Here is a 26,351-nt window from a genome sequence, read left to right on the forward strand (position 1 = left end):
ACCTGCACAGCACATCTGCTGGGCTGGGAAGGACAAGATGAACAAGACCAAGAGACACAGTATATTTATTCTCCACCATGTACGTCAGGTTATGGTACATTCTTTAAAAGTTTAGTTATGGGGCACCTGGGTAGCTCAGTTGGTTAAGCATCCAACTCCTGATTTTGACTCAGGTCATGATCTCACAGTTCAGGAGATCGAGCGCCAGGTTGGGCTCTGCACTGACAGCACAGATCCTGCTTGGGATTCTCTCTTCCTCTCACAGTAAATAAATAAATATATATATTTTTAAAGTTTAGTTTCAAAGATAAGAAAACAGCAATCACTGTATGATCCTGGGCCTACTTCTTTCTGTGATGTCCTCACTCTGGATTCAGTTTTTTCATTTATGAACTGAAAAAAGTTAAATAAAATTGGTCATGCTCACTTCTGAGATTCTCTGATTCTCATTGTTTAACTGATCTTACCAAACAAACCTTCAAGTATTTAATGCTAGAAATACATCTGAAGTACCTGTCAAAGGGATCAAAAATTAAGGACAAATGATTTACTTTTAAGTAAAATTTCCAAATGCTTATTATAAAAAAAACAAAAAACACACACTGTGTAATGATCATTGTAACCTTTATTACTGTGTACCAGGCACTGTATTAAGCACTACAACTCTATGAGTAAGTATTATTATTGTTCCCAATTTACTAATAAGGAAACTGAGGTCAGAGAACTTAAGGAACTTGCCAAAATCACACAGCAAAGAAAGAGAAGATCTGGCCTCTGAATCTAACTCCGCATGAATACTGAGTTCAAGTCCTTAACTAACACTTACTTAGTTATGTTATAAATTTGTGACATACAAAAATCTAAAGAACAGGAAGAAAATCACCCCTAATTCTGCCTTTCAGAAGCAACAATTCTTAATACTTTGGCATATTTCTTTCCAGTGTTGTTATTTTTAATACTTTTTCTGTAAAATATATCTCATATACCTGTATTATGTGTGTGTGTATATGCATGCATGTGTATGTGTGTTATATATCACACACACTATTACAACCATCACCCAAATTAAGAAATGAAACAGTGCCCATCCATATCTTTGAAGCGTTCCATGTGTCCTCTCTCATCACCTTCCCACTCTGGAAATGCCTACCATCCTGACCTACACAACAGAACTATACAGAAAAGCAAAGAAATGCTTATCACCTATATTTGCATTGCTAAACAATGTAGTTTAGTTTTGCCTATATGTTTTCTTTTGTGATCTGCTTTTTCATTAAACTTTGTTTGTAAAATTCACACGCATTGATGGGTATAGCTGTTGTCCATTTCCATCACTGTATAGCATTCCAACATATGAATATACTCACAATTTATTTATTAATTCTCTTACTGATTAGCATTTGGATTGTTTCCTGTTTGGGGATACTACAAAGAATGTTGTAAACTACTTGTACATACCTCCTGGGTTACACTGTTCTCTAGGGAAAAGATCTAGGAGAAGAATACTAGATAATGTTACACCGTTTTCCAAAGTGGTCACACTAATTTATACGTCCAACAGTATGAGAACTCCTGTTGCTCCACGTGCTAACCAACATTTGGCACTGCTAGATGAATTATGTACATTTTTCTCTGCATGTTAACATCTCTGAAATTGGGATGTATTTCATAGTCATTGTGGACCAGACAGTGGACATAAGAAAGGTGTCACTGGCTAGGCAGGCACCTCAAAACTTGAGAATAAATGTCCTCAACTTGGAAAACAAAACTCAGAGACAAGAGAAAAGGCTTCTTTCAAGAAAGGCGGCATCACCTATGCTCTTAATAGCAGAGAAAACAACATTGTATGGAAAATAATGGATACCAATGGCTCAGAGTGAGCTGATAGAAGCTGTTTTTTTAAATACCTGAATTCAAAATATCAGTACTGATATATCCATCTAATTTGTGACTGTAATAATGTCTTCTGTAAAAGAAAGTATATTTGATTTCATTCTATAAATGACCACCATTAACAAACTGAAGATGCAGGAAAATCTTTTTTCTACTGATGAATAAACAAGATGTAGTAGAGACCAAGCTAGTTGAATTGTCCTAAAAAGTATGGTACACCGACTTGGTTGAAAGGCTATTTTTATTAGAAACTACATTCATAACTAAAACATTAAAAACTAAGAATGATTATATTTTAATCCAACAATCCTTCTTCTGAGTATATATCCCAAAGAACTGAAATCAGAATCTCAAAGAGGTATCTGTACCTTATGATCATTGCCACATTATTCACAATAGCCAAGATATGGAAACAATTCAAGTGCTCAAGAATGAAATCCTGCCATTTGCAGCAACCTGGATGAACCAGGAGGACATTATGCTAAGTGAAACAGGCCAGTCACAAAAAGACAAATACTACATGATTCTACTTATATGAGGTATCTAAAATAGTCAAACTCACTATTTGACTGTAGGTATAAAATTTCTGTAGGTATAAAATTTCAGTATGTGAGATGAGTAAATTTTAGAGGTCTGCTGCACAACATAGCATCTATTATTTTTTTTGATTCCAGTATAGTTAACAGTATTATATTAATTTCAGGTGTGCAGTATAGTGATTCAACAATTCTACACATTACTCAGTGCTTGCTCATCATGGTAAGTATACTCTTAATTCACTTCACCTGTTTCACCCATTCCCCCCACCCACCTTCCCTCTGGTAACCACCAGTTTGTTCTCCATAGTTATGAGTCTGTTTTTTGGTTTGTCTTTTTTCTTTGTTCGTTTCTTTCTTAAGTTCAACATATGAGTGAAATCATATGGTATTTGTCTTTCTCTGACTTCTTTCACTTAGCATTATACCCTCTAGATCCATTCATGTTATTGCAAATGGCAAGATTTCATTCTTTTTTATGGCTGAGTAATATTCTAGTGTGTGTGTGTGTGTGTGTGTGTGTGTGTGTGTGTGTGTATACACACACACCATTTCCTTATCCATTCATCTATTAATGAACCTTTGGGCTGCTTCCATAATTTGGCTATTGTAAATAATGCAGCTATGAACATAGAGGTACATAAATCTTTTCGAATGAGTATGTTTTGAGTAAATACCCAGTAGTACAATTGCTGGATTATAGGGTAATTCTATTTTTAATTTTTTGAGGAACTTCCATACTGTTTTCCACAGTGGCTGCACCAGTTTGCATTCCCACCAAGAGGGCATGAGGGTTCCTTTTTTTCCACATCCTTGCCAACACTTGGGTGTTTCTTGAGTTTTTTATTTTAGCCATTCTGACAGGTATGAGGTGATATCTCATTGTGGTTTTGATTTGTATTTCCCTGATGATGAGTGATGTTGAGCATCTTTTCATATGTCTGTTGGCCATCTGTATGTTTTCTTTGGAAAAATGTCTGTTTATGCCTTCTGCCCATTTTTAATTGAATTATTTGTTTTATTGGTGTTGAGTTGTATATGTTCTTTACATATTCTAGCCCTGTATCAGACGTCATTTGCAAATTATCTTCTCCCATTCAGTATGTTGTTACCTTTCAGTTTTGTTAACTGTTTCCTTTATTGTACAGAAGATTTTAATTTTGATGTAGTCCCAATAGTATTTTTGCTTTTGTTTCCCTTGCTTCAAGAAATATATCTAGAAAGATGTTGCTATGGCCAATGCCAGAGAAATTTCTGCCTGTGCTCTCTTTCAGTTTTATGGTTTCAGGTTTCACATTTTGATACTTAATCCATTTTGAGTTTATTTTTGTGTATAGTGTAAGAAAGTAGTCTAGTTTCATTCTTTTGCATATAGCTGTCCAATTTTCCCAATAGCATTTGTTGAAGAGACTTTTTCCCATTGCATATTCATGCCTCCTTTGTCAAAGATTAGTTGACCATATAGTCATGGGTTTATTTCTGGGCTCTCTATTCTGTTCCATTTACCTATGTGTCTATTTTTTTAACACAGTACCTATTATTAACAATAGATTATTGGGCACTTCACAATATGTTAAGAGACAGATCTCATGTTAAATATACTTACCCACAGAAACAAACAAAAACCGAAAAAATAACACAAGGAAATTTTTGGAAATGATAGATACGTTTAGCATCTTGACTATGGTTGATATTATCATGGGTGTATACGTATGTCCAAACTTGTCAAAATGTATACATTAAAATATGTGTGTAATTTTTTTGTGTATCAAGTATACCTCAAAAAAAGCTTTAAAAAATTACTGTCTGTAGAATTGAGAAAAATATGCCAACCACACACTTTGGCCTGGCACACAGTAGGCACTCAGTAAATTCTTGTATCTAAATAATGAGACCACTTCTATCAAATTAAAACAGAGAGGCAAAAACATTTTCATGTGTGTAAGACTAATCTGTTGAAGACAATTCAACTATAAGGATTTTATATAAATAGTATAAGATGTCTAAAATTGAAAACTATATCTATCTTTCAGTTTTAAAAAATATATGTTAATATCAATCAAAGCGTGCTTGCTCTCTATTAACGGTATATTTATTTAAAGCAAATACACCTAATTCTAAGTTAACAGAATCTCAACATCAGTAGTTTCCCATTATATTAACAATATTTTTAAAGCCAAGAAAGAGTGATCAGGGCCAAGATGTGTCTCCCCGTGGCTCCCAAGGGAAACAACACACACACACACACACACACACACACACACACACACACACACAAAACCATGGCTCACCTTGTTGCGGCACTCCTTCAGCAGGCCCTCTACAAACTTCCAGTTGGTTTGAGCAATCACTGACGGGGAGAGGTTGGACAATTTGGGCTGGCGGATGGTGCTGCCCATATTTCTGGCTTCCTGGATGTACTTCTACAGCAAACGGAAAAATCAAAAGCTCTTTGTGTCTACGCACACAAACCATGGGTGACCAGTACTAATGACAGCCTGAAGAGGGCACTATTATCACCTGCACTTTCTTATTGTCTCTTTCCTATGCTCAAAGTTGGGAGTGGCAAGTTTAAAACACAACTCTTGCAGCAAAGAGAAAAACAGACAACATGAGTTCTGTTTTCTTTGATGTAAGGCATTCCATGAGTACTGTAATTACCTTTGCTTTAATGATAGAAGAGGTAAAAAAAAAAAACAACACATGGTTAACACAGAGCTAACACATGGCTGCAACATGTATAGTTCAATGTACAAACCCACCCAAATTTCAGAGTACTACTGAGAAAATCATTTTCTCCAACAAGCTGAGAGGAATTTAACTCCTCTGCCCATTTCAAAGGTATCTACCCTTGCTATCATAAAGTATAGCCTTGCTAAATTAGAGCCTAGAAAAGAAGACTGCACATTTAATAGAAGACTGCACATTTAAAATAATAACTGCATTTTCCACTTTCCTACAATGTGCTGGTGATTTTCCATATACTATTTTTTTAAGTTTATTTATTTATTTTGAGAGAGAGAGAACAGGGGACGGGCAGAGAGACAGAGGGAGAGAGAGAAAATCCCAAGCAGGCTCTGCGCTGCCAGTGCAGAGACCAACACGGGGCTCAAACTCACAAATGATGAGATCATGACCTGAGCCGAAATCAAGAGTCCAATGCTTAACCAACTGAGCCACCCAGAGGCCCCACTACTGACATCCTCTCAGTATCTCAAGTTCACAACCAATATTTTTACCCCAGACTTTATTCCAGTAGTACAATTGTGTCCATTCTACCTTCTGGTCCCTCAATCTGCTCCTACTACCAACCCCCAAGGTTAGGCTTCAATTCTCTCACCTGGACTACCTGCCTCCTAGTTTGTTACCTACCTCCTGTACCTCCTTACTCCAAAATATTCAGCCTACAGCCTCCATTACAAGACAAATACCAAGTGTTTGATCCTGCATTTATTTCTTCCACTTGACTGCTCTTTGTCTCTCAAAACCCTATCATCCTCCCAGACTTAAAGAGATGATGGCTCCATCAGTCTTGTTTGAATAATACCCCAGGTAGAACTGACCTCTGCTTTCTCTAATCAGTGATCAAACACTGACTTGCCTCTCATAGGATCCTTCCAAAAGACTATTCTACTAAAGTTATTTGTGTATCTGACTTTGTTCCCTAATAAACTGGTATCCCTGAGGACAAGCCTATCTCCTTCTCATCTTTATATTTCAAAGTGCTTATTACAACGATTGGACCAAGTAAACATGCTCAATAAACACTGTTGAAAGAATATGGAGGTGAGATGGAAGACCCAGGGGACACTTCTAAAATAACACCAATACTCAACACTTTATTTCCACCCTCATACAAACAAAAACTCTAAGCACAAGGATGCCTGCATGACTCAGTTGGTTGAGCCCCTGACTCTTGATTTTGGCTCAGGTCATGATTTCACAGTTTGTGAGATCCAGCCCTGTGCTGGGCTCTGCACTGCCAGTGCAGAACCTGCCTGGGTTTCTCTCTCTCCCTCCCCATCTTTTTCTGCCCCTCCCCCCACCCAAAAGAAACCAATAAACATTAAAAAAAAAAAAAAAAAAAAAAAAAAACAATGCTAAGCACAATCATATCCTATAAATCAGCAGTTAAAAATTCATAGCCAGGGTTGCCTGGGTGACTTAGTCAGTTAAGCGTCCAACACTTGATTTCAGTTCAAAACATAATCTCACAGTTCGTGAGTTCAAGCCCCACATAGGGCTCTGCACTGAGCACAGAGCCTGCTTGGGATTCTGTCTCCCACTCTCTGCCCTCCCCCAACCCCCTTTCTCTCAAAAATAAATAAACATTTTTTAAAAATTCATCGCCATACCTTGCAATTCTAATTTATTCCTTTAAAAAACAGCAAAGACAAAATAGTATTTATTTTCCAATTCACTGAGGTGTCAGACTAATATGAAAACAATATGCTTTAATAGGTTTTAAATGTATAAAATGCAAATTGCAGGTTCTTTTCTCAAAGAGAAGTTCCTGAAATAGGTTTCTGAAGGTGAAGCCCCATTTTTACAACTTCTCTGCAACTAAGGCAGGGTCTCCATCCTGAGGTTTAGAAGTAGAAACTTCACTGGGAACGAGTTATAGTAGAGCTGAGAAACTCAGCTGGTAAACTCAAGTCAATTCAGGAATCCCGAATCCCCAGGCACCTAATGATAACATTCCTCTCTTTTGCTTCTCTAAGAAAAAAAGTCAAGATTATTGGTTTTAGGGGTGCCTGGATGGCTCAGTCGGTTAAGCGACCAACTTTGGCTCAGGTTGATCTTGGTCCGTGAGTTTGAGCCCCCTGTCGTGCTCTATGCTGACAACTCAGAGCCTGTAGCCTGCTTCAGATTCTGTGCCTCTCTCTCTCTGCCCCCCTCACATGCTCGCTCTCTCTCTCAAAAAATGAATAAACATTTAAAAAAATTTTAAAGAAAAGATTATCTGTTTTAAATTAATACACAAAAAATAGAAGAAAAGTCCCCCATACCCATTTCAGAAATTCACAGCATTAACCCAAGTTCAGCTTTTCTTCCTTCTCACTTTAATAGAATTAACTTTTTTCTACAATATTACACACACACACACACACACACACAAAGTCTCACAAATTTTAAAAGAATTTCTTCCAAATCTCAGACTCTTATCTTCTGAGTTTTCCTGTCACACTCCCCAGGGAGCATATGCATGACTGAGTACTGAAAGGACAGTGAAAGCCTGGACATTACTCCTGATAGGGCTGCAAACAGGGCCTGGCTCAGAGAGAGGACCTACTAGCGGTCACTTGCAAAACATCATATATCCTAGATTTGTCATAACCAAGGCCCAGTATCAGGTATCGGGAACTAACCCTAGTATTAACCCATCTTTATGGGAGAGATCACTACTAAGACATTTGAATCAGATCAGAGGTCATGAAAATGGGAAAGAGAAGTAGAGTGTAGAATAGTCAAGAGCCACTGTTTGTCACCCTTAAGATGTCTTACCTCTCTCTGGTCATTATCTAAACGCAGGTGTTCTGTGTGCTGCTTCTGCCTATCTTTCCGCCTCCACTGAGCAGGGGCATTCCTTTTTGTCCACCTGACAGAATCCAAGCAGGCAATTATGAACATTGCACTAAGAAAGTAAGGTCAGGTTACTGATAAGAGAGAACATGAATGTCTAGGGAATAACGCTGGGCATAGGAAAAATACCTAACAGTCAACAGAGATAGCTCAGACCTTGAGGAAAAGTAGCTGAGAGCTCAGTGACTGGGCAAGAAAGAGAAAACTCCCCAGGGGAACACAGACATATCTCTCTTAAAACACATGCAAAAACTTCACATGCAGACCCAAAACTATACTCCTTCTCTGTCTGGGCTTTGACACACTCATCTCCAAAAGTAACTAAAAAAGAGCAACCTCACTAAGGTATCTACTTTTGGTTCAGACTCCAATTATTTCAACCACCACTTATTAAAGACACAATGCTAGCTAGCTAGGTGTGGTATGGGATTTAGTTGAGAGATGACTGCAAGCTATCTGTAGTCTGGCTTTTTGTAGCTTCTGGGCATGTGGAGCTATCCCAATTTGCAGAGTAGAGACAGGAGTGAATTATACTTTGTCACCTGTATTCTTGTTCAAACAAATGAACAACCTGGATGGTCTGTGTCATCTTCATATTTGCTTTACAAAATTCCAGGGATCTTCCACAAGCTCAGGCCCTGATATGGGAGAACCCTCATCACTGTGGTTAGGGAGCTGGATCAGAGAATCCCTGGGGTTGACTCACTTGTTGCTGGCTGGCCCAGTGGAAAGCACATCAGACTGCAATTTAGGGAAAAAGCCTGGCTCATATTTCCCTTGTCCAATCTTCATATCAAGTAAGTGGGGGTGAATCGCAGTATGGTCAATTTTTGCCAGACGCAGTTCAATTGCTTTCTCTGAATGAGAACAACAAAAAATAAGTCAAACATTTTCTAAAATATACCATATTCTGAACCATAAGTTTCAATACATTTAAGATAATTTGAATCATACAATTATGTCCTCTAACCACAATAATCAAAAATAGCATCTTGAAACTAAATAGCATGCTTCTATAACTCATGGGTTAAAAAAGAAACCAAAAGAGAAATAAAGTTTGAAACTGAAGAAATACGAAAACACAAAATATCAGAATACAGAATTAAAATATTACTTGAGAGGAGATTTACAGCAATAAATGCCTATTTTAGAAAAGAAAGTTCTCAAAACTACTGACCTCAGCTTCTACCTTAAGAAACCAGAAAAGGACATGGACATTAAATCCAGAGTAAATACAAGAAAGGAAACAATAAAGGCCAGAGTAAAGTCAATGAAAGAGAAGAGAGAGAAAATTAATAAATCCAAACAATGGTTCTTTTAGATCAGTAAAACTAATGTAAAATGTTGGACTAATTAGCATAAAAAGAAAAAGACACAAATTAACAGTGTCAGGAATGAGAGAGGTAACATTGTTACAGATTCTATAGATATTAACAACAGAATATTACAAATAATTTAATGTCAACAAATTTAACAATAGGTTAAATGGAGAAATTCCTAGAAAAACACAAACCACAAAAGCTCACTCAAGAAGAAATAGATAATCTGAATAGCCCTATATATGTTTTAAAAATTGAATTTGCTGCTGCTCGGGATTCTCTCTCTTCCTCTCTCTCTGCCCCTCCTTCTCTATCTCTCTCTCTCAAAATAAATAAATAAACATTTCTTAAAAATCTTGTGGCAACTCGGTGGCTCAATCAGTTGAGCATCCACCTCCTGATTTCAGCTCAGGTCTGATCTCACATTTTGTGAGATCAAGCCCCACACTGGGCTCTGTGCTGACAGTATGGAGCCTGCTTGGGATTCTCTTTCTCCCTCTATCTGCCCCTCCCCTGCTTGTGCTCTCTCTCCCTGAATGAATAAACAATAAATAAATAAATAAATAAATAAATAAATAAATAAATACATACATACATAAATAAACAAACACAAACAAACAAACAAACAAATAGCTTTATAAAGCCTTCCCACAAAAAAACTCCGGGTCCAGATGACTTCAGTGATGAATTCTACCAAATCTCTAAAGAAGAAATAATCCAAGAAACTGAAGAGAAGAAAAATAATAGTTCCCAACTTATTCTTGGAAGCCAGCATTATCCTGATACAAAATCAGACCAAGACATGTACCAATAGCCCTCATGAACACAGATGCAAAAATTCTATAAACAAGTTTTTGGTAAATCTAATCCAATAATATACAAAAAGGATAATATGTCATGACCAAATACAGTTTCTCTCAGGAATGTAAGTTGATTTACATATTCAAAAATCAATGCATATCACTCACCAAATTAAAAAACCAATTCTAATAACCATATAATTACCTCAATAGGTGCACAAAAAGCATCTGACAACATACAACATCCACTTCTGATAAAAACTCTCAGCAAACTAGTAACAGAAGCAAACACCAACCAATAAAAGACATCCCTTGAAAAACTTACAGCTAACATCATACTTAACGGCGAATACTTTCCCTCCAAATCAAGAATAGACAACACTGCCCATTATCACCATATCTGTCTCACACTATAGTAAAGGTTCTAGCCAGTGCAATAAGACAAGATAAACAAATAAAAGGCATCTGGATTGGAAAGGAAAAAGTAAAACTATCATTATTTGCAGGCAATATTATCTATGTATAAAATTAGCTAGATGTACAGAAAGCAATTAGAAAAAAGTATGGTATGGTTGCAAGGCACACATCAACATACAAAACTCTATTGTATTTCTATATATTTGCAATGAACAATGAGAAATTAAAATTTTACAATACCATTTAAAATAACATCTCAAAAAATGACATACTTAAAAGATAAATCTGACAAAAGATATGCAAAACTTGCACACCGAAAACTATATAAGACTCTTGAAAGAAACTAAAGGTCTAAATAAATGGAGAGGTATGCTGTGTTCATGGAACATAAGACTCAGTAATGTTAAGACATCAATTCTCCCTAAACTGGTCTACAGATTCAAGGCAATTTCAATAGAAAGAAAGAAAGAAAGAAAGAAAGAAAGAAAGAAAGAAAGAAAGGAAGGAAGGAAGGAAGGAAGGAAGGAAGGAAGGAAGGAAGGAAGGAAGAAAAATGGAAAGAATGAATTTGGATCCTTAGCTTACACTATCTAAAAAAATTAACTTGAAGTAGATTATAGGGGTGGCTTGGGTGGACCAGTTGGTTAAGTGTTCAACTCTTGATTTTGGCTTGGGTCATGAACTCCCAGTTCGTGTGATCAAGCCCCACACTGGGCTCCATGTTGAGAGCTTGGAGCCTGCTTGAGATCATCTCTCTACCTCGGTCTCTGCCCAACCCCTGCTCATGCTCTCTCTCTCAAAATAAATAAACTTAAAACAAAACAAAACAAGAAATGGATCATAGACCTAAATATAAAGCCTGAAAATAGAAAACTTCTAGAAAGAAATACAGAGGGGAAAAAAAATCTGTGGGGCACCTGGGTAGCTCAGTCAGTTAAGCATCTGACTCTTGGTTTCCACTCAGATCATGATCTCACAGTTTGTGAGATGGAGCCCTGCCCTGGGCTCTGCACTGAGGTCATGAAGCCTGCTTGGGATTCTCTCTCCCTCCCTCTTTGACTCTGCCATATGCGCATGCAAACATGCACAATCTCTGTCTCTCTCTCAAAATAAACACTAAAAAAAAAAAAAAAATCTGTGACCTTGGATAGGCAAAAATTTCTTACATATAATAGCAAAAGTATAATCCTTTTTTTAAATGTTTGTTTGAGAGTCAGAGTGTGTGAGTAGGGAAGGTCAGAGAGAGAGGAAAGAAAGAATCCCAAGCAGGCAACACATTGTCAGTGCAGAGCCCAATGTAAGCCTCGATCTCATGAATCATGAGATTATGACCTGAACTAAAATCAACAGTTGGATACTTAACCAACTGAGCTACCCAGGGACCCCATTCTTTTTTTTAAGATTTCTCTTAAAGTTTATTTATTTATTTTGAGAGAGACAAAGAGTCCGAGTCAGGAAGGGGCAGAGAGAGAGGCAGAATCCCAAGCAGGTTCCATGTAGTCAGTGCACAGTGCCCAACTTAGGGCTTGAACTCATGGAACTATGAGATCATGACCTAAGCCAAAATCAAGAGTCAGAGGCTTAACTGAATGAGCCACCAAGGTGCCCCTAAGATTTTATTTTTTTTTCAATATATGAAATTTATTGTCAAATTGGTTTCCATACAACACCCAGTGCTCATCCCAAAAGGTGCCCTCCTCAATACCCACCACCCACCCTCCCCTCCCTCCCACCCCCCATCAACACTCAGTTTGTTCTCAGTTTTTAAGAGTCTCTTATGCTTTGGCTCTCTCCTACTCTAACCTCTTTTTTTTTTTTTCCTTCCCCTCCCCCACGGGTTTCTGTTAAGTTTCTCAGGATCCACATAAGAGTGAAAACATATGGTATCTGTCTTTCTCTGTATGGCTTATTTCACTTAGCATCACACTCTCCAGTTCCATCCACGTTGCTACAAAGGGCCATATTTCGTTCTTTCTCGTTGCCATGTAGTACTCCACTGTGTATATAAACCACAATTTCTTTATCCATTCATCAGTTGATGGACATTTAGGCTCTTTCCATAATTTGGCTATTGTTGAGAGTGCTGCTATAAACATTGGGGTACACGTGCCCCTATGCATCAGTACTCCTGTATCCCTTGGGTAAATTCCTAGCAGTGCTATTGCTGGGTCATAGGGTAGGTCTATTTTTAATTTTCTGAGGAACCTCCACACTGCTTTCCAGAGAGGCTGCACCAATTTGCATTCCCACCAACAGTGCAAGAGGGTTCCCGTTTCTCCACATCCTCTCCAGCATCTATAGTCTCCTGATTTGTTCATTTTGGCCACTCTGACTGGCGTGAGGTGATATCTGAGTGTGGTTTTGATTTGTATTTCCCTGATGAGGAGCGACGTTGAGCATCTTTTCATGTGCCTGTTGGCCATCCGGATGTCTTCTTTAGAGAAGTGTCTATTCACGTTTTCTGCCCATTTCTTCACTGGGTTATTTGTTTTTCGGGTGTGGAGTTTGGTGAGCTCTTTATAGATTTTGGATACTAGCCCTTTGTCCGATATGTCATTTGCAAATATCTTTTCCCATTCCGTTGGTTGCCTTTTAGTTTTGTTGGTTGTTTCCTTTGCTGTGCAGCAGCTTTTTATCTTCATAAGGTCCCAGTAATTCACTTTTGCTTTTAATTCCCTTGCCTTTGGGGATGTGTCGAGTAAGAGATTGCTACGGCTGAGGTCAGAGAAGTCTTTTCCTGCTTTCTCCTCTAGGGTTTTGATGGTTTCCTGTCTCACATTCAGGTCCTTTATCCATTTTGAGTTTATTTTTGTGAATGGTGTGAGAAAGTGGTCTAGTTTCAACCTTCTGCATGTTGCTGTCCAGTTCTCCCAGCACCATTTGTTAAAGAGACTGTCTTTTTTCCATTGGATGTTCTTTCCTGCTTTGTCGAAGATGAGTTGGCCATATGTTTGCGGTTCTAGTTCTGGGGTTTCTATTCTATTCCATTGGTCTATGTGTCTGTTTTTGTGCCAATACCATGTTGTCTTAATGATGACAGCTTTGTAGTAGAGGCTAAAGTCTGGGATTGTGATGCCTCCTGCTTTGGTCTTCTTCTTCAAAATTACCTAAGATTTTATTTTTAAGTATTCTCTACACACAAGGTGGGGCTTGAACTTATAACCCTGAGATCAAGAGTTACATGCTCTATCAACTGAGCCAATCAGACGTCTCATTTATTTTTTTAAAGATTTGATCCATTTTTTCTTAAAACGTTAAATCAGGCCTCATCAACATTTTAAAAGCACTGTTTTTCTTAAACACTGCTCTTCAGAAAACAGTAAAGAGAAGGAAAAGACAAGCCACAGAGTAGGGGAAATATTTGCAAATTATGTATCTGATAAGGTACTTGTATGAAGAATGTATAAAAAACTTGGAAAATTCAACAATAAGAAAACAACCTCCAAAAAGGGGAGAAATATTTAAATAAGCATTTCACCAGAAAAGATGAATGAATGAATGAATGCCAAATAAGCAGACCAAGAAATGTTCAACATCATTAATCATCAGGAAGACCCAAATCAACACATTCTAATAGGTTTGTAGTGATATCTCATTGTGGTGTCACAATGAGATATCACTACAAACCTATTAGAAGGGTTAAAATTGAAAAGACTGACCATAAAAAAATGTTAGCAACAATGTAGAGGAACTATAATTCTTATGCACTGCTAGCAGGAATATAAAATGTGCTGTGAAAGACAATTTGTCAGTTTCTTTTTTTTTTTTTATTTTTTTTTAACGTTTATTTTATTTTTGAAACAGAGAGAGACAGAGCATGAACGGGGGAGGGGCAGAGAGAGAGGGAGACACAGAATCGGAAGCAGGCTCCAGACTCTGAGCCATCAGCCCAGAGCCCGACGCGGGGCTCGAACTCATGGACCGTGAGATTGTGACCTGAGTTGAAGTTGGACGCTTAACCGACTGAGCCACCCAGGCGCCCCAATTTGTCAGTTTCTTTAAAAAAGTCAACATACAGGGGCACCTGGGTGACTCATTTGGTTGAGCGTCCGACTTCAGCTCAGGTCATGATCTCACTGTTCGTGAGTTTGAGCCCCATGCCGGGCTCTGTGCTGACAGCTGCCCCTCCCCCACTGGCACCCTGTCATACATGATCTAGTCACTCCACTCCTAGGTATTTATTCAAGGGAAAAGAAAACATGTAAAACAAAACAAAACAAAACAAAAACTGTTCATAGCCCAAACGTCCACCAACAGGAAAAGAAATAAATTGCAGTAATATCCATATAATGGAATACTACTCAGCAATAAACAGAATATAAATGAACTTCAAAGTAATTATGCTGATTAAAAGAAGCAAGACAAAAAAGAAAAGAAAGAAAGAAAACAATGTATGATTCCATTTATATAAAATTCCAGGGGCTCCTGGGTGGCTCAGTCAGTTAAGTGTCCGACTCTTGATTTTGGCTCAGGTCATGATCTCAGGGTTGTGTAGTATTCCAGGGTTGTAAGACCAAGCCCTGCATCAGGCTAAGTGATGGGTGTGGAGCCTGCTTAATATTCTATCTCTCCCTATCTCTCACTGCCCCTCCCCATTTCTCTCTCAAAAAAAAAAAAAAAAAGAAAGAAAGAAAGAAAAAAAGTGCCAGGTGCTACTCTAGGCCCTGCAGATATAGTGGTGAATCAAAGGAATGTCTTTATCTATAAAATTAGTGGGTGAGTAGAAATGATTGCCATCAAGATCCCCCTATTTTAGTTATTTATTTAATTTAAATCTGACCTAGTTAACATATAGTATAATAATGACTTCAGGAATAGAATTTAGTGATTGATCACTTACATGTAACACCCAGTGCTATCCCAACAAGTGTCCACCTTAATGCCCCTTGCCCATTTAGCCCATCCCCCCACACAACACCCCTCCAGCAACCTTCAGTTTGTTCTCCATATGTAAGAGTCTCTTATGGTTTATCTCCCTCTCTGTTTTTGTATTATTTTTACTTCCTTTCCCTTATATTCATCTGTTTTATATCTCATATGTGGAATTTATATTATATGATATATATATATGTCATATGATATTTGTCTTTCTCTAATTTCTCTTAGATTAATACTTTCTAGGGGCGCCTGGGTGGCGCAGTCGGTTGAGCGTCCGACTTCAGCCAGGTCACGATCTCGCGGTCCGTGAGTTCGAGCCCCGCGTCAGGCTCTGGGCTGATGGCTCGGAGCCTGGAGCCTGTTTCCGATTCTGTGTCTCCCTCTCTCTGCCCCTCCCCCGTTCATGCTCTGTCTCTCTCTGTCCCAAAAATAAATAAAAAACGTTGAAAAAAAAAATTAAAAAAAAAAAAAGATTAATACTTTCTAGTTCCATCCACATTGTTGCAAATGGCAAGAGTTCATTCTTTTTGATCACCAAGTAATATTCCATTATATATATATATATATATATATATATATATATATATATATATATATACACACACACATACCACATCTTCTTTATCCATTCATCAGTCAACAGACATGTGGGCTTTTTCCATACTTTGGCTACTGTCAATAGCACTGTTATAAACACTGGGGTGCATGGGCCCCTTCAAAAGAGCACTCTTGTATCCTCTGGATAAATACCTAGTAGTAAAATTGCTGGGTTGTAGGGTAGTTCTATTTTTAATTTTTTTTTTTTTTAAATTTTTTTTCAACGTTTTTTATTTATTTTTGGACAGAGAGAGACAGAGCATGAACGGGGGAGGGGCAGAGAGAGAGGGAGACACAGAATCGGAAACAGGCTCCAGGCTCTGAGCCATCAGCCCAGAGCCTGACGCGGGGCTCGAACTCACGGACCGCGAGATCGTGACCTGGCTGAAGTCGGACGCTTAACCGACTGCGCCACCCAGGCGCCCCTATTTTTAATTTTTTGAGGAACCTCCATACTGTTTTCCAGAGTGCTGCTGCACCAGTTTGCATTCCCACCAGCACTGCAGAAGGGTTCCCCTTTCTCCACATCCTTGCCAACATCTGCCATTGCCTGAGTTGTTAATGTTAGCCATTCTGACAAGTATGGTATCCCATTGTGGTTTTGATATGTATTTCCCTGATGATCAGTGATGTTGAGCATTTTTTCATGTGTCTGTTAGCCATCTGGATATCTTCTTTGGAGAAGTGTCTATTCATGTCTTTTGCTCACTTCTTCACTGGGTCATTTGTTTTTTGGGTGCTGAGTTTGATAAGTTCTTTATAGATCTTGGATACTAACCCTTTACCCTATGTCATTTGCAAATATCTTCTCCTATTCCATCGGTTGCCTTTTAGTTTTGCTGATTGTTTCTGTTGCTGTGCAGAAGCTTTTTATCTTGATGAGGTCCCAATAGTTCATTTTTGCTTTTGTTTCCCTTACCTCCAGAGACATGTCAAGTAAGAAGTTGCTGAGGCTAAGGTCAAAGAGGGTGTTTCCTGTCTTCTCCCCTAGGATTTTGATGGCTTCCTTTCTTACATTTAGATCTTTCATCCATTTTGAGTTTATTTTTGTGTATGGTGTAAGAAAGTGGTCCAGGTTCATTCTTCTGCATGTTGCTGTCCAGTTTTCCCAACACAATTTCTTCCATTGGATATTCTTTCCCGCTTTGTCAAAAATTAGCTGACCATGTAGTTATGGGATCATTTCTAGGTTCTCTATTCTGTTCCACTGATTGATGTGTCTGTTTTTGTGCCAGCAGCATACTGTCTTGATGATTACAGCTTTGTAATACAGCTTGAAGTCCAGAATTACGATGCCTCCAGGCTTGGTTTTCTTTTTCAGGACTGCTTTGGTTATTCGGGGTCTTTTCTGGTTCCATACAAATTTAGGATTCTTTGTTCTATCTCTGTGAAGAATGCTAGTATTATTTTGATAGAAATTGCATTGAATATGTAGATTGCTTTGGGTAGATTGACATTTTTACAATATTTGTTCTTCCTATTCAGGAGCATGGAATGTTTCTCCTTTTTTGTGTGTGTCTTCTTCAATTTCTTTCATAAGCTTTCTATAGTTTTCAGTGCATAGATTTTTCACCTTTTTGGTTAAGTTTATTCTATGTATTTTATGGGTTTTGAAGCAATTGCAAATGGGACTGATTCCTTGATTTCTCTTTCTGCTGCTTCATTAATGGTGTATAGAAATGCAACCAATTTCTGTACAGATTTTATTATCCTACAACGTTGCTGAATTCATGGATCAGTTCTAGCAGCTTTTTGGTGGAATCTTTTGGGTTTTCCATATAGAGTATCATGTCATCTGCAAAGAGTTAAAGTTTGACTTCCTCCCTGCCAATTTGGATGCCTTTCATTTCTTTGTGTTTTCTGATTGCTGAGGCTAGGACTTCCAATACTATGTTGAGTAACAGTGGAGAGAGTGGACATCCCTGTCATGTTCCTGACCTTAGGGGGAAAGCTCTCAGTTTTTCTCCAACAAGGATGATATTAATGGTGGGTCTTTTGTATATGGCTTTTATGATCGTGAGTTATGATCCTTCTATCCCTACTTTCTTGAGGGTTTTTATCAAGAAAGGATGCTGTATTTTGTCAAATGCTTTCTCTCCATGTACTAAGAGGATCACGTGGTTCTTATCCTTTCTTTTATTAATGTGATGTATCACATTGATTGATTTGCAAATACTGAACCAGCCCTACATCCCAAGAATAAACCCCACTGATCGCAGTGAACAATTCTTTTAATGCATTGTTGGATCTAATTTGCTAGTATCTGGTTGAGAATTTTTGCATCCATGTTCATCAGGGAAATTGGCTCTGTAGCTCTCCTTTTTAGTGGGGTTTTTGTCTGATCTTAGAATAAAGGTAATGTTGGCCTCGTAGAGTGAGTATGGAAGCTTTCCTTCCATTTCTATTTTTTGGAACAGCTTCAAAAGAATAGGTGTTAACTCTTCTTTAAATGTTTGGTAAAATTCCCCTGGAAAACCTTCCAGCCCTGGACTTTTGTTTGTTTGGAGATTTTTAATTACTGATTCAATTTCTTTACTGGTTATGGGTCTGTTCAAAATTTCTATTTCCTCCTGTTTCAGTTTTGGTAGTTTATGTTTAGTAGTTTATGTTTGGTAGTTATGTTTAGTTTTGTCCATTTCTTCCAGATTGCCCAATTTATTGGCATATAATTCCTCATAATACTCTCTCATTATTGTTTGTATTTCTGTGGTGTTGGTTATATCTCTCCTCTTTCGTTTGTAATTTTACTTATTTGGGTCCTTTCCTTTTTCTTTTTGACCAATCTGGATAGGGGTTTATCAATTCTGTTAATTCTTTCCAAGAATTAACAAGCTGCTGGTTTCATTGATGTGTTCTACCAAGGTTTTGTTTATTTTTTAAATTTCAATATCATTGATTTCTGCTCCAATCTTTATTTCCCTTCTTCTGGTTGCAGGCTTTATTTGCTGTTCTTGTTCTACCTCTTTTAGGTTTAAGGTTAGGTTGTGTATTTGAGACCTTTCTTCCCTCTTTAGGAAGGCCTGGATTGCTATATGCTTCCCTCTTATGACTGTCTTTGCTGCATCCCAGAGGTTTTGAGCTGTCATGTTTTCATTTTCATTGGTTTCCATGTACTTTTTAATTTCCTCTTTAATTTCTTGGCTAACCATTCATTTTTTAGAAGTATGTTGTTTAATCTCCAAGTATTCAGGGTCTTTCCAATTTTTTTCCTGTGGTTGATTTTGAGTTTCATAGTGTTGTGGTCTGAAAATATGCAATGTATGATCTCTATTTTTTTTGTACTTGTTGAGGGCTGATTTGTGTCCCAGTACGTGATCTATTCTGGAGAATGTTCCAAGTGCACTCAAAAAGAATGTGTATTCTGTTGCTTTAGGATGAAATGTTCTGAAAGTGTCTTAAGTCCATCCGGTCCAGTATGTCATTCAAACCCATCGTTTCCTTGTTGATTTTCTGCTTAGATTATCTGTCCATTACTTTAAGTTGGGTGTTAAAGTCCTTACTATTATGGTATTATTATCAATGAGTTTCTTTATGTTTGTGATTAACTGACTTACATATTTGGGTGCTTCCACTTTGGGGGCATAAATGTTTACAATTGTTAAGCCTTCTTGATGGACAGACCTCTTAATTATAATATAATGCCCTTCTTCATCCGTTGTCACAGGCTTTATTTTAAAATCTAGCTTGTCTTGGGGCGCCTGAGTGGCTCAGTCGGTTAAGCGTCCAACTTTGGCTCAGGTCATGATCTCACGGTTTGTGAGTTCGAGCCCTGCATCTGGCTCTGGGCTGACAGCTCAGAGCCTGAAGCCCACTTCAGATTCTGTGTCTCCCTCTGTCCGCCCCTCTGCTGTTTGCACTCTGTCTCTCGCATTGTCTCAAAAATAAATAAACATTAAAAAACATTCTTTTAATAAAAATAAAAAAATAAAATCTAGCTTGTCTGATATAATTATGGCTACTCTGCCTTTCTTTTGGTGACCATTAGCATGATAGATGGTTCTACATCCCCTTACCTTTTTAAAAACATTTTTAATGTTTATTTATGTTTAAGAGAGAGAGAGCATGAGTGCACAAGGGGCAGAGAGAGAGAGGAAGACCCCAAATCTGAAGCAGGCTCCAGGCTCCAAGCTGTCAGCACAGAGCCCAATGCGAGGCTTGAACTCAGGAACCATGAGATCATGACCTGAGCTGAAGTCGGACGCTTAACCGACTGAGCCACCCAGGCACCCCGTATCCCCTTGCTTTCGATCTGCAGGTGCCTTTAAGTCTAAAATGGGTCTCTTGTAAGCAGCATATAGATGGGTTTGGTTTTCTTATCCATTCTGATACCCTATGTCTTTTGACTGGAGCATTTAGTACATTGACATTTAGAGTGAGCACTGAAAGATACAAATTTAGTGCCATTGTGTTGCCTGTAGAGTTGAAGTTTCTGGTGATGTTCTCTGGTCCTTCTAGTCTTTGTTGCTTTTTGGTCTTTTTGGGGTTTTTTTGCCTTTTCTCCACTCAGAGAGTCCCCCTTAAAATTCCTTGCAGGGCTGATTTAATCATCATGAACTCCTTTAGTTTTTGTTTGTCTGGGAAACTCTTTATCGCTCTATTTTGTTTTGGGGTTTTTTTTTAATTTTTTTTTTAAATGTTTATTTATTTTTTAGAGAGAGAGACAGAGTGCAAGCCAGGGAGGAGCAGTGGGAGGAAGACACACAATCCGAAACAGGTTCCAGGCTCTGAGCTGTCAGCACAGAGCCCAACGCAAGGCTCAAACCCACAGACTGGGAGATCATGACCTGAGCCAAAGTCATACACTCAACTGACTAAGCCACCCAGGCGCCCTTTTATCGCTCTATTTTGAATGATAGCATTGCTGGATAAAGAATTCTTGGCTATATATTTTTCCAATTCAGCACGTTGAATATATCTTGCCACTCATTTCTGGCCTGCCAAGTTTCTGTGGATAGGTCTGCTGTGAATCTGATCTGTCTTCCCTTATAGGTTAAGGACTTTTGTTTTCCCTTGCTGCTTTCTTAAATTCTTTCCTTGTCTGTGTATTTTGTGAATTTGACTATATGCCTTGCTGATGGCAGGTTTTTGCTGAATCTAATGGGAGTTATCTGTGCTTCTTGGATTTTGACATCTGTGTCCTTCCCCAGATTAAGAACGTTTTCCACTATAATTTGCTCACATAACCTTCTGACCCTTTTTTTCTCTCTTCATCTTCTGGGACTCCTATGATTCAGATGTTATTCCTTTTTAATGTGTCACTGAGTTCTCTAAGTCTTGTATCATGCTCTTTTCCCTTTGTGTCCCTTTTTGTTTCATTATTCTCCATAATTTTGTCTTCTATATTGTTGATTTGCTACTCTGCTTTATCTATCCTTGGCATCATGGCATCCACTTGAGATTGCATCTCACTTATAGCATTTTTAATTTTGTCCTGATGATTTTATTTCTTTTATCTCTGCAGAAAGGGATTCTATGCTTTTTTTCAACCCCAAGTAGTATTCTTATTATCGTGGTTCTAAATTCTAGTTCAGATATATCTGTGTTGAGTAAGCCCCTGGCTGTTATTTCTTCCTGTTCTTTCTTTAGGGGTGAATTCCTTCATTTTATAATTTCAGAGGAAGAAAAAAAATTAACAAAATTAAAATTAAAAAATTAAAAACAAAACAAAAAAATCAAATAAAGGAAGCTAGATCCTCAGTGTATTTTGGGCTGCTTGTTGAAGGAAGCTTGACAGAATAGAGAAAAAAGGGAAAGAAAGAAAAAAGGTAAGAAAAAATTTCAAAAGTAAAAAAATATATATAATGAAATAGATTAAATGAAATAGAATTTAAAAAATTTAATTAAAAATGTAGTAAAATTTTTTTAATTTTAATTTTCAAAAAAGAAAATAAATTTTTTTCTTTCTGTTTCTAAGAAAAAAAAGAAAACTTTAAACAAAGACAGAAGCAAAGAAAAAACAGCACAAATAAATGAACCAGCAAACAGAATGAAACCCGAATGAAGTTATATCCAGTTTCCTCTAAAACTCAAACTATGAAGCACTCTATAGTCCATACACTAAGCAGGCAGAGAGATTTGTGCTGGTCTTCTAGGGGATGTGCTTAGAGGGTGCAGCTGGGCAGGGCGTGGTGTAACGGCTCCATTCTCCAGTAGATAGCGCTGCTTAGCTTACTGGGATTGATCAGTGTGGCGCACATGCACTTGCATGCACCTGAGAGATGGAAATGGCTTCACCCAGCTCCCTAGTCTCTGGCACAGGAACTCTGCACTCTCACCAACCTGTGATCAAGCACCCTTCCTTTTTCTCAGGACTCTGTCCACTCCCCACCTTTACCCTGTCCATGTCCAAGCCATCAGCTTGCCAAGCAGCACCTCCTTCCAGAGTTTTACCTCAGATGGGGATGCATTTCAAACCCCTCATTTCAGAGACCCCTACAACTTGGGGAGGGTCTCACTGAGCAATGGCTGGGTGCCGGCTTGCCCCAGAGAACGTCTGTGCGATCATACAGCAGCAAGGTTCAGAGATTATGGCAAATCACAACAAACAGCTGGCACCAGGTTTCACCACACGCTGGTGTCTTTGTCCCAATACCAGCAAATGTGACTGCTCTCCGGGGTCCACTGGGACCTTTGCCTGTGTGGAGGCTGTATGGAGTGAAAGCCAAATGCTCTACACATATGGGAACCGCTTCTTCCGCTGTGGCAAATGGACCCCTCAGACCCCAGTGCCTGCTCCTGGGGATTCACCTGCTTCCTCACCAGAACACTGCCAGGCACTGACCTCCAGAATTTCAGACTCTGTACTCCACTGTTTATAGAATCCTAATGGTATTGAAACCCTCTCCTTTCTCTCCGTCAATGGTTCTGGGGAACAGATTTCTTGTTCAGTCCCCTGCAAGTGCTTTCACTCTTTCTCTCTCTTTCTCTCCAACTACTTTCAGGGGAGTGCTTTTCTCGCATGATCCCAAATTGTCGCACTCTCCCCATTGCTCTTCCTCTGCCCTCTCTCCGCAAAAACAGCTTCCTACCTTCCACAGCTTTTCTCTCCCCCAGTTCACCTCTCCGCACTGGGAACTTGCTGAGTTCTGTGGCTCAAGTTATGCAGATTGTTGTGTTAATCCTCAGATCAATTTCCTAGGTGTGCAAAATGGTTTGGTGCGATCTAGCTGTGTTTCAGGGACAAGAAAACCTGAGTCTCCATGCTGCTCTGCCATCTTCCCGTTTCCTCCCCTTTTAAAAATATTTATTTATTTTTGGGAGAGCACAAGCAGGGGAGGGGCAAAGAGAGGGGGACAGATGATTCAAAGCAGGCTCCATGCTGACAGGCTGACAGCAGCAAGTCTGATGTGGGACTTGAACTCACGAACCGTGAGATCATGACCTGAGCCAAAGTCAGACGCTCAACCGAGTCACCCAGGTGCCCCAAGATCCCTTTTAAATGTAGCATTTTAAAGGATCTCCTAAAATATCCCCTTATTTATGTGTTTACCATTTTCCAATAAGCCTGCTTCAAGATGCTAAAGTGTAAGATGGAATGAGGTGACTGAACTAGTCCTCCAGGCTAGAGATCTGAGGCCAGTGGCAAGAACCCTGCTCTAGAATGTTTAGAGTACAGGGGCACCTGGGTGGCTCAGTCAATTAAGCATCTGACTTCAGCTCAGGTCAGGATCTCATGGTCCATGAGTTCAAGCCCTGTGTTGGGCTCTGTGTTGACAGTTCAGAGCCTGGAACCTGCTTCAGATTCTGTCTCTCCCTCTCTCTGCCTCTCACCTGCTCACGAATCTCTCTCTCTCTCTCTCTCTCTCTCTCTCTCTCTCTCTCTCTCTCACAAATAAACAAACATTAAAAAAAAGTTGGGGCGCCTGGGTGGCGCAGTCGGTTAAGCGTCCGACTTCAGCCAGGTCACGATCTCGCGGTCCGTGAGTTCGAGCCCCGCGTCAGGCTCTGGGCTGATGGCTCAGAGCCTGGAGCCTGTTTCCGATTCTGTGTCTCCCTCTCTCTGCCCCTTCCCCGTTCATGCTCTGTCTCTCTCTGTCCCAAAAATAAATAAAAAACGTTGAAAAAAAAAATTTTAAAAAAAAGTTTAGACTATTTGGAGTACATAGAGTTGCCTAAGGGTCTGTGACACCAATTTTGCTGAAATTAATCATATGAATGAGGGTTAGTTGACTCTCCTTCCATATTCCATGAGAACAGACACAAGTCCTGGTCACAACTGAGACCAGAGTAATTCAAATCAGCATGCTTCAGTGTTTGGTGTTCAACAAATGGATTAGAGATGGGCTGAGAACTGACTGCCTAGACACTTGTGACAGATGGGCAAGGCCTCAAGTGACTAGAGCTGCTAGCTCCATAGCCTCTAGCTATAAGCAAACTTCTCCCTTTATTCCAGTGAGTCATATACAAATATTATCATTTTCAAAGGTAGCAAAATATGAAAAGATCAGGAAGTCCTGATTTAAGCTGATGGCCTGGGAGATGTTTCTCTAAACGTTTCCACATTCTTGTAAAAATCTGTCAAGCTTCCCAGGACCAAAACCTTAAGCAGGGTTCAGGAATATGAAGCCTGATGTGTTCCAGAAAGCAAGAATGATTGTGTTAGAGCAGTCCACTTGCATAGGCAACATGTCCTCATCAGCCAAAAGGACTGTCATCTTAATGAAAGGCTTAGAACAAGAGCTACAAGGTAAAGACAGAAGGCTAGAGAATGTAAGGTTGATGAAGGCAGGACTTTGTCCAAATTGTCACCAGTTTTATCTTCAAAACCTAGAGAAATGCCAGGCACATTCATTCACTCAGTAAATATTTGCTGAGCACTTACCATATGTTGAACGTGCAATAGGTATTATGCAATTTGTTAAGTAAATGAACAAAATACACAAAAAGGCTACAACAAGGACACTCAACAACCCACAAAGAAGTGAACACATGACTTAATCTGATACCTCAGATGAGACTATTTTCTACCTAAACTGATCTAGACAGGGACTCTGAACAAAAAGGTCTTTTCAATCATGCATGTAGCAAACAACTTTTAACATCTATATGTGCTAGCAGATTAGGGGTAAGAAAATGAGTAAATAATCTCTGCTCTCAAACTGTTCCCATAATAGCTCAAATGAATAGAGATTATAGAGAAGAGGCAACAACAAAGCACCACAGGAGCACTGAGGAGGAATTCACTGACTCAGTCTGAGGTCATCAGAGAAGGCTCCACAGAGGAAGAGACATTTCAGCTAAGGCACACCAACTAGTGCCTAATCACAACTCATTCACTGCTTCTTTCTCGCTAATACAGCCCCGATATCATTCAGGGTAATATTACACCCAGTTCAATACTCACTTTCACAGCCTCCCTTGCACTTAAGGATGGTCATAGAACATGGTTGTAGCCTATGAGACAACAGAAGTTGTTGGGAATTTCTGGGAAAGCTTTTGTTTTCTGATACAAGAGGGAAAATACCGCTGGCATCAACCTTCCCCTCTTCTTGCCCTGAATGTAAACATAGAAAGCCTCTTGTAACCATGAGGCAACAAGTATGAATATAAAAGTCAATATGCTATGGATAACTGAGTAAAAAGTAGAATCTCAGTTCTTGATTACATTGTTGAGCAACTGAGCTAACACCAGAAACCACCAATTCTGCACTCCTTGCTAATTTGAGGAAATAACCCCCATCTGTCTAACCCAAAGTTGATTAGATTCTCTATTACAGCAGGACCCATTCCTAACTGACACAGTGTTAAAGGAGACGTTTGCCAGGCAAAACAAAAGGAAAGAGTATTTCAGGCAATGGGAATAATTTATGTAAAGCAGAAAAAGGGAAAGAAGTTGGCATATTTAGAAACAGGGACACTTTAGTGACATAATCCAAGAGGAGAGTACAGCAACAAGAAGGCCTCACCTGCTTCATCCACAGTGGTACACTTCTGGTACATGGATGTACGAAGAGTAGGTGTCCGAACATTCAACAGCCTGATTTTGTCTACTCGAGAATCAAATACACGGAGTACAGGGTCTTTATCATCATCATCATGACACATGATTTTGTTGTCAATGAAAGAAGCAAACATCTGGGTCTCTAGGAATCTTGAGAGGAAGGGCAGATATGGCTCAGGCTGGTCTGACAGAAAAGATGCCTGATTGGACCAAAAGGAAACACACAGTCATTGACAGCCTTGACCAGCAAAGGCAACACACCGAAGGGATCCAGTAGGTTAAATTTTTTCTCAAGTTTCCTAGGTCTTTATGAAAAGCAAACAGCAAAATCTCTTCATTTATTTTAACACTCACATAATTTCAGATATCCTGAAATTTTGACACACTA

General features: G+C 38.9%; 1 protein-coding gene across 7 annotated transcripts in view; it reads right to left on the reverse strand.

Annotated features, from left to right (window-relative positions):
- Positions 1-26,351, reverse strand: part of DENND5A (DENN domain containing 5A) — a 122,136-nt gene that overhangs the window by 21,614 nt on the left and 74,171 nt on the right. For 4 of the 7 annotated variants that reach the window (XM_058688184.1, XM_058688188.1, XM_058688182.1 and 1 more), the window contains 5 exons: positions 25,929-26,163; positions 25,367-25,516; positions 8,719-8,869; positions 7,935-8,028; positions 4,721-4,852 (listed from right to left, as the gene is read on the reverse strand). In XM_058688184.1, the coding sequence (XP_058544167.1) occupies positions 4,721-4,852; positions 7,935-8,028; positions 8,719-8,869; positions 25,367-25,516; positions 25,929-26,163 (762 nt within the window). The remainder of the gene's footprint in view (positions 1-4,720; positions 4,853-7,934; positions 8,029-8,718; positions 8,870-25,366; positions 25,517-25,928; positions 26,164-26,351) is intronic. The other 3 variants (XM_058688187.1, XM_058688186.1, XM_058688183.1) reach the window with 2 other exon arrangements.

This window comes from Neofelis nebulosa, chromosome 10 (genome assembly GCF_028018385.1).
Source record: "Neofelis nebulosa isolate mNeoNeb1 chromosome 10, mNeoNeb1.pri, whole genome shotgun sequence".
In the NCBI taxonomy this organism is placed as follows: domain Eukaryota; kingdom Metazoa; phylum Chordata; class Mammalia; order Carnivora; family Felidae; genus Neofelis; species Neofelis nebulosa.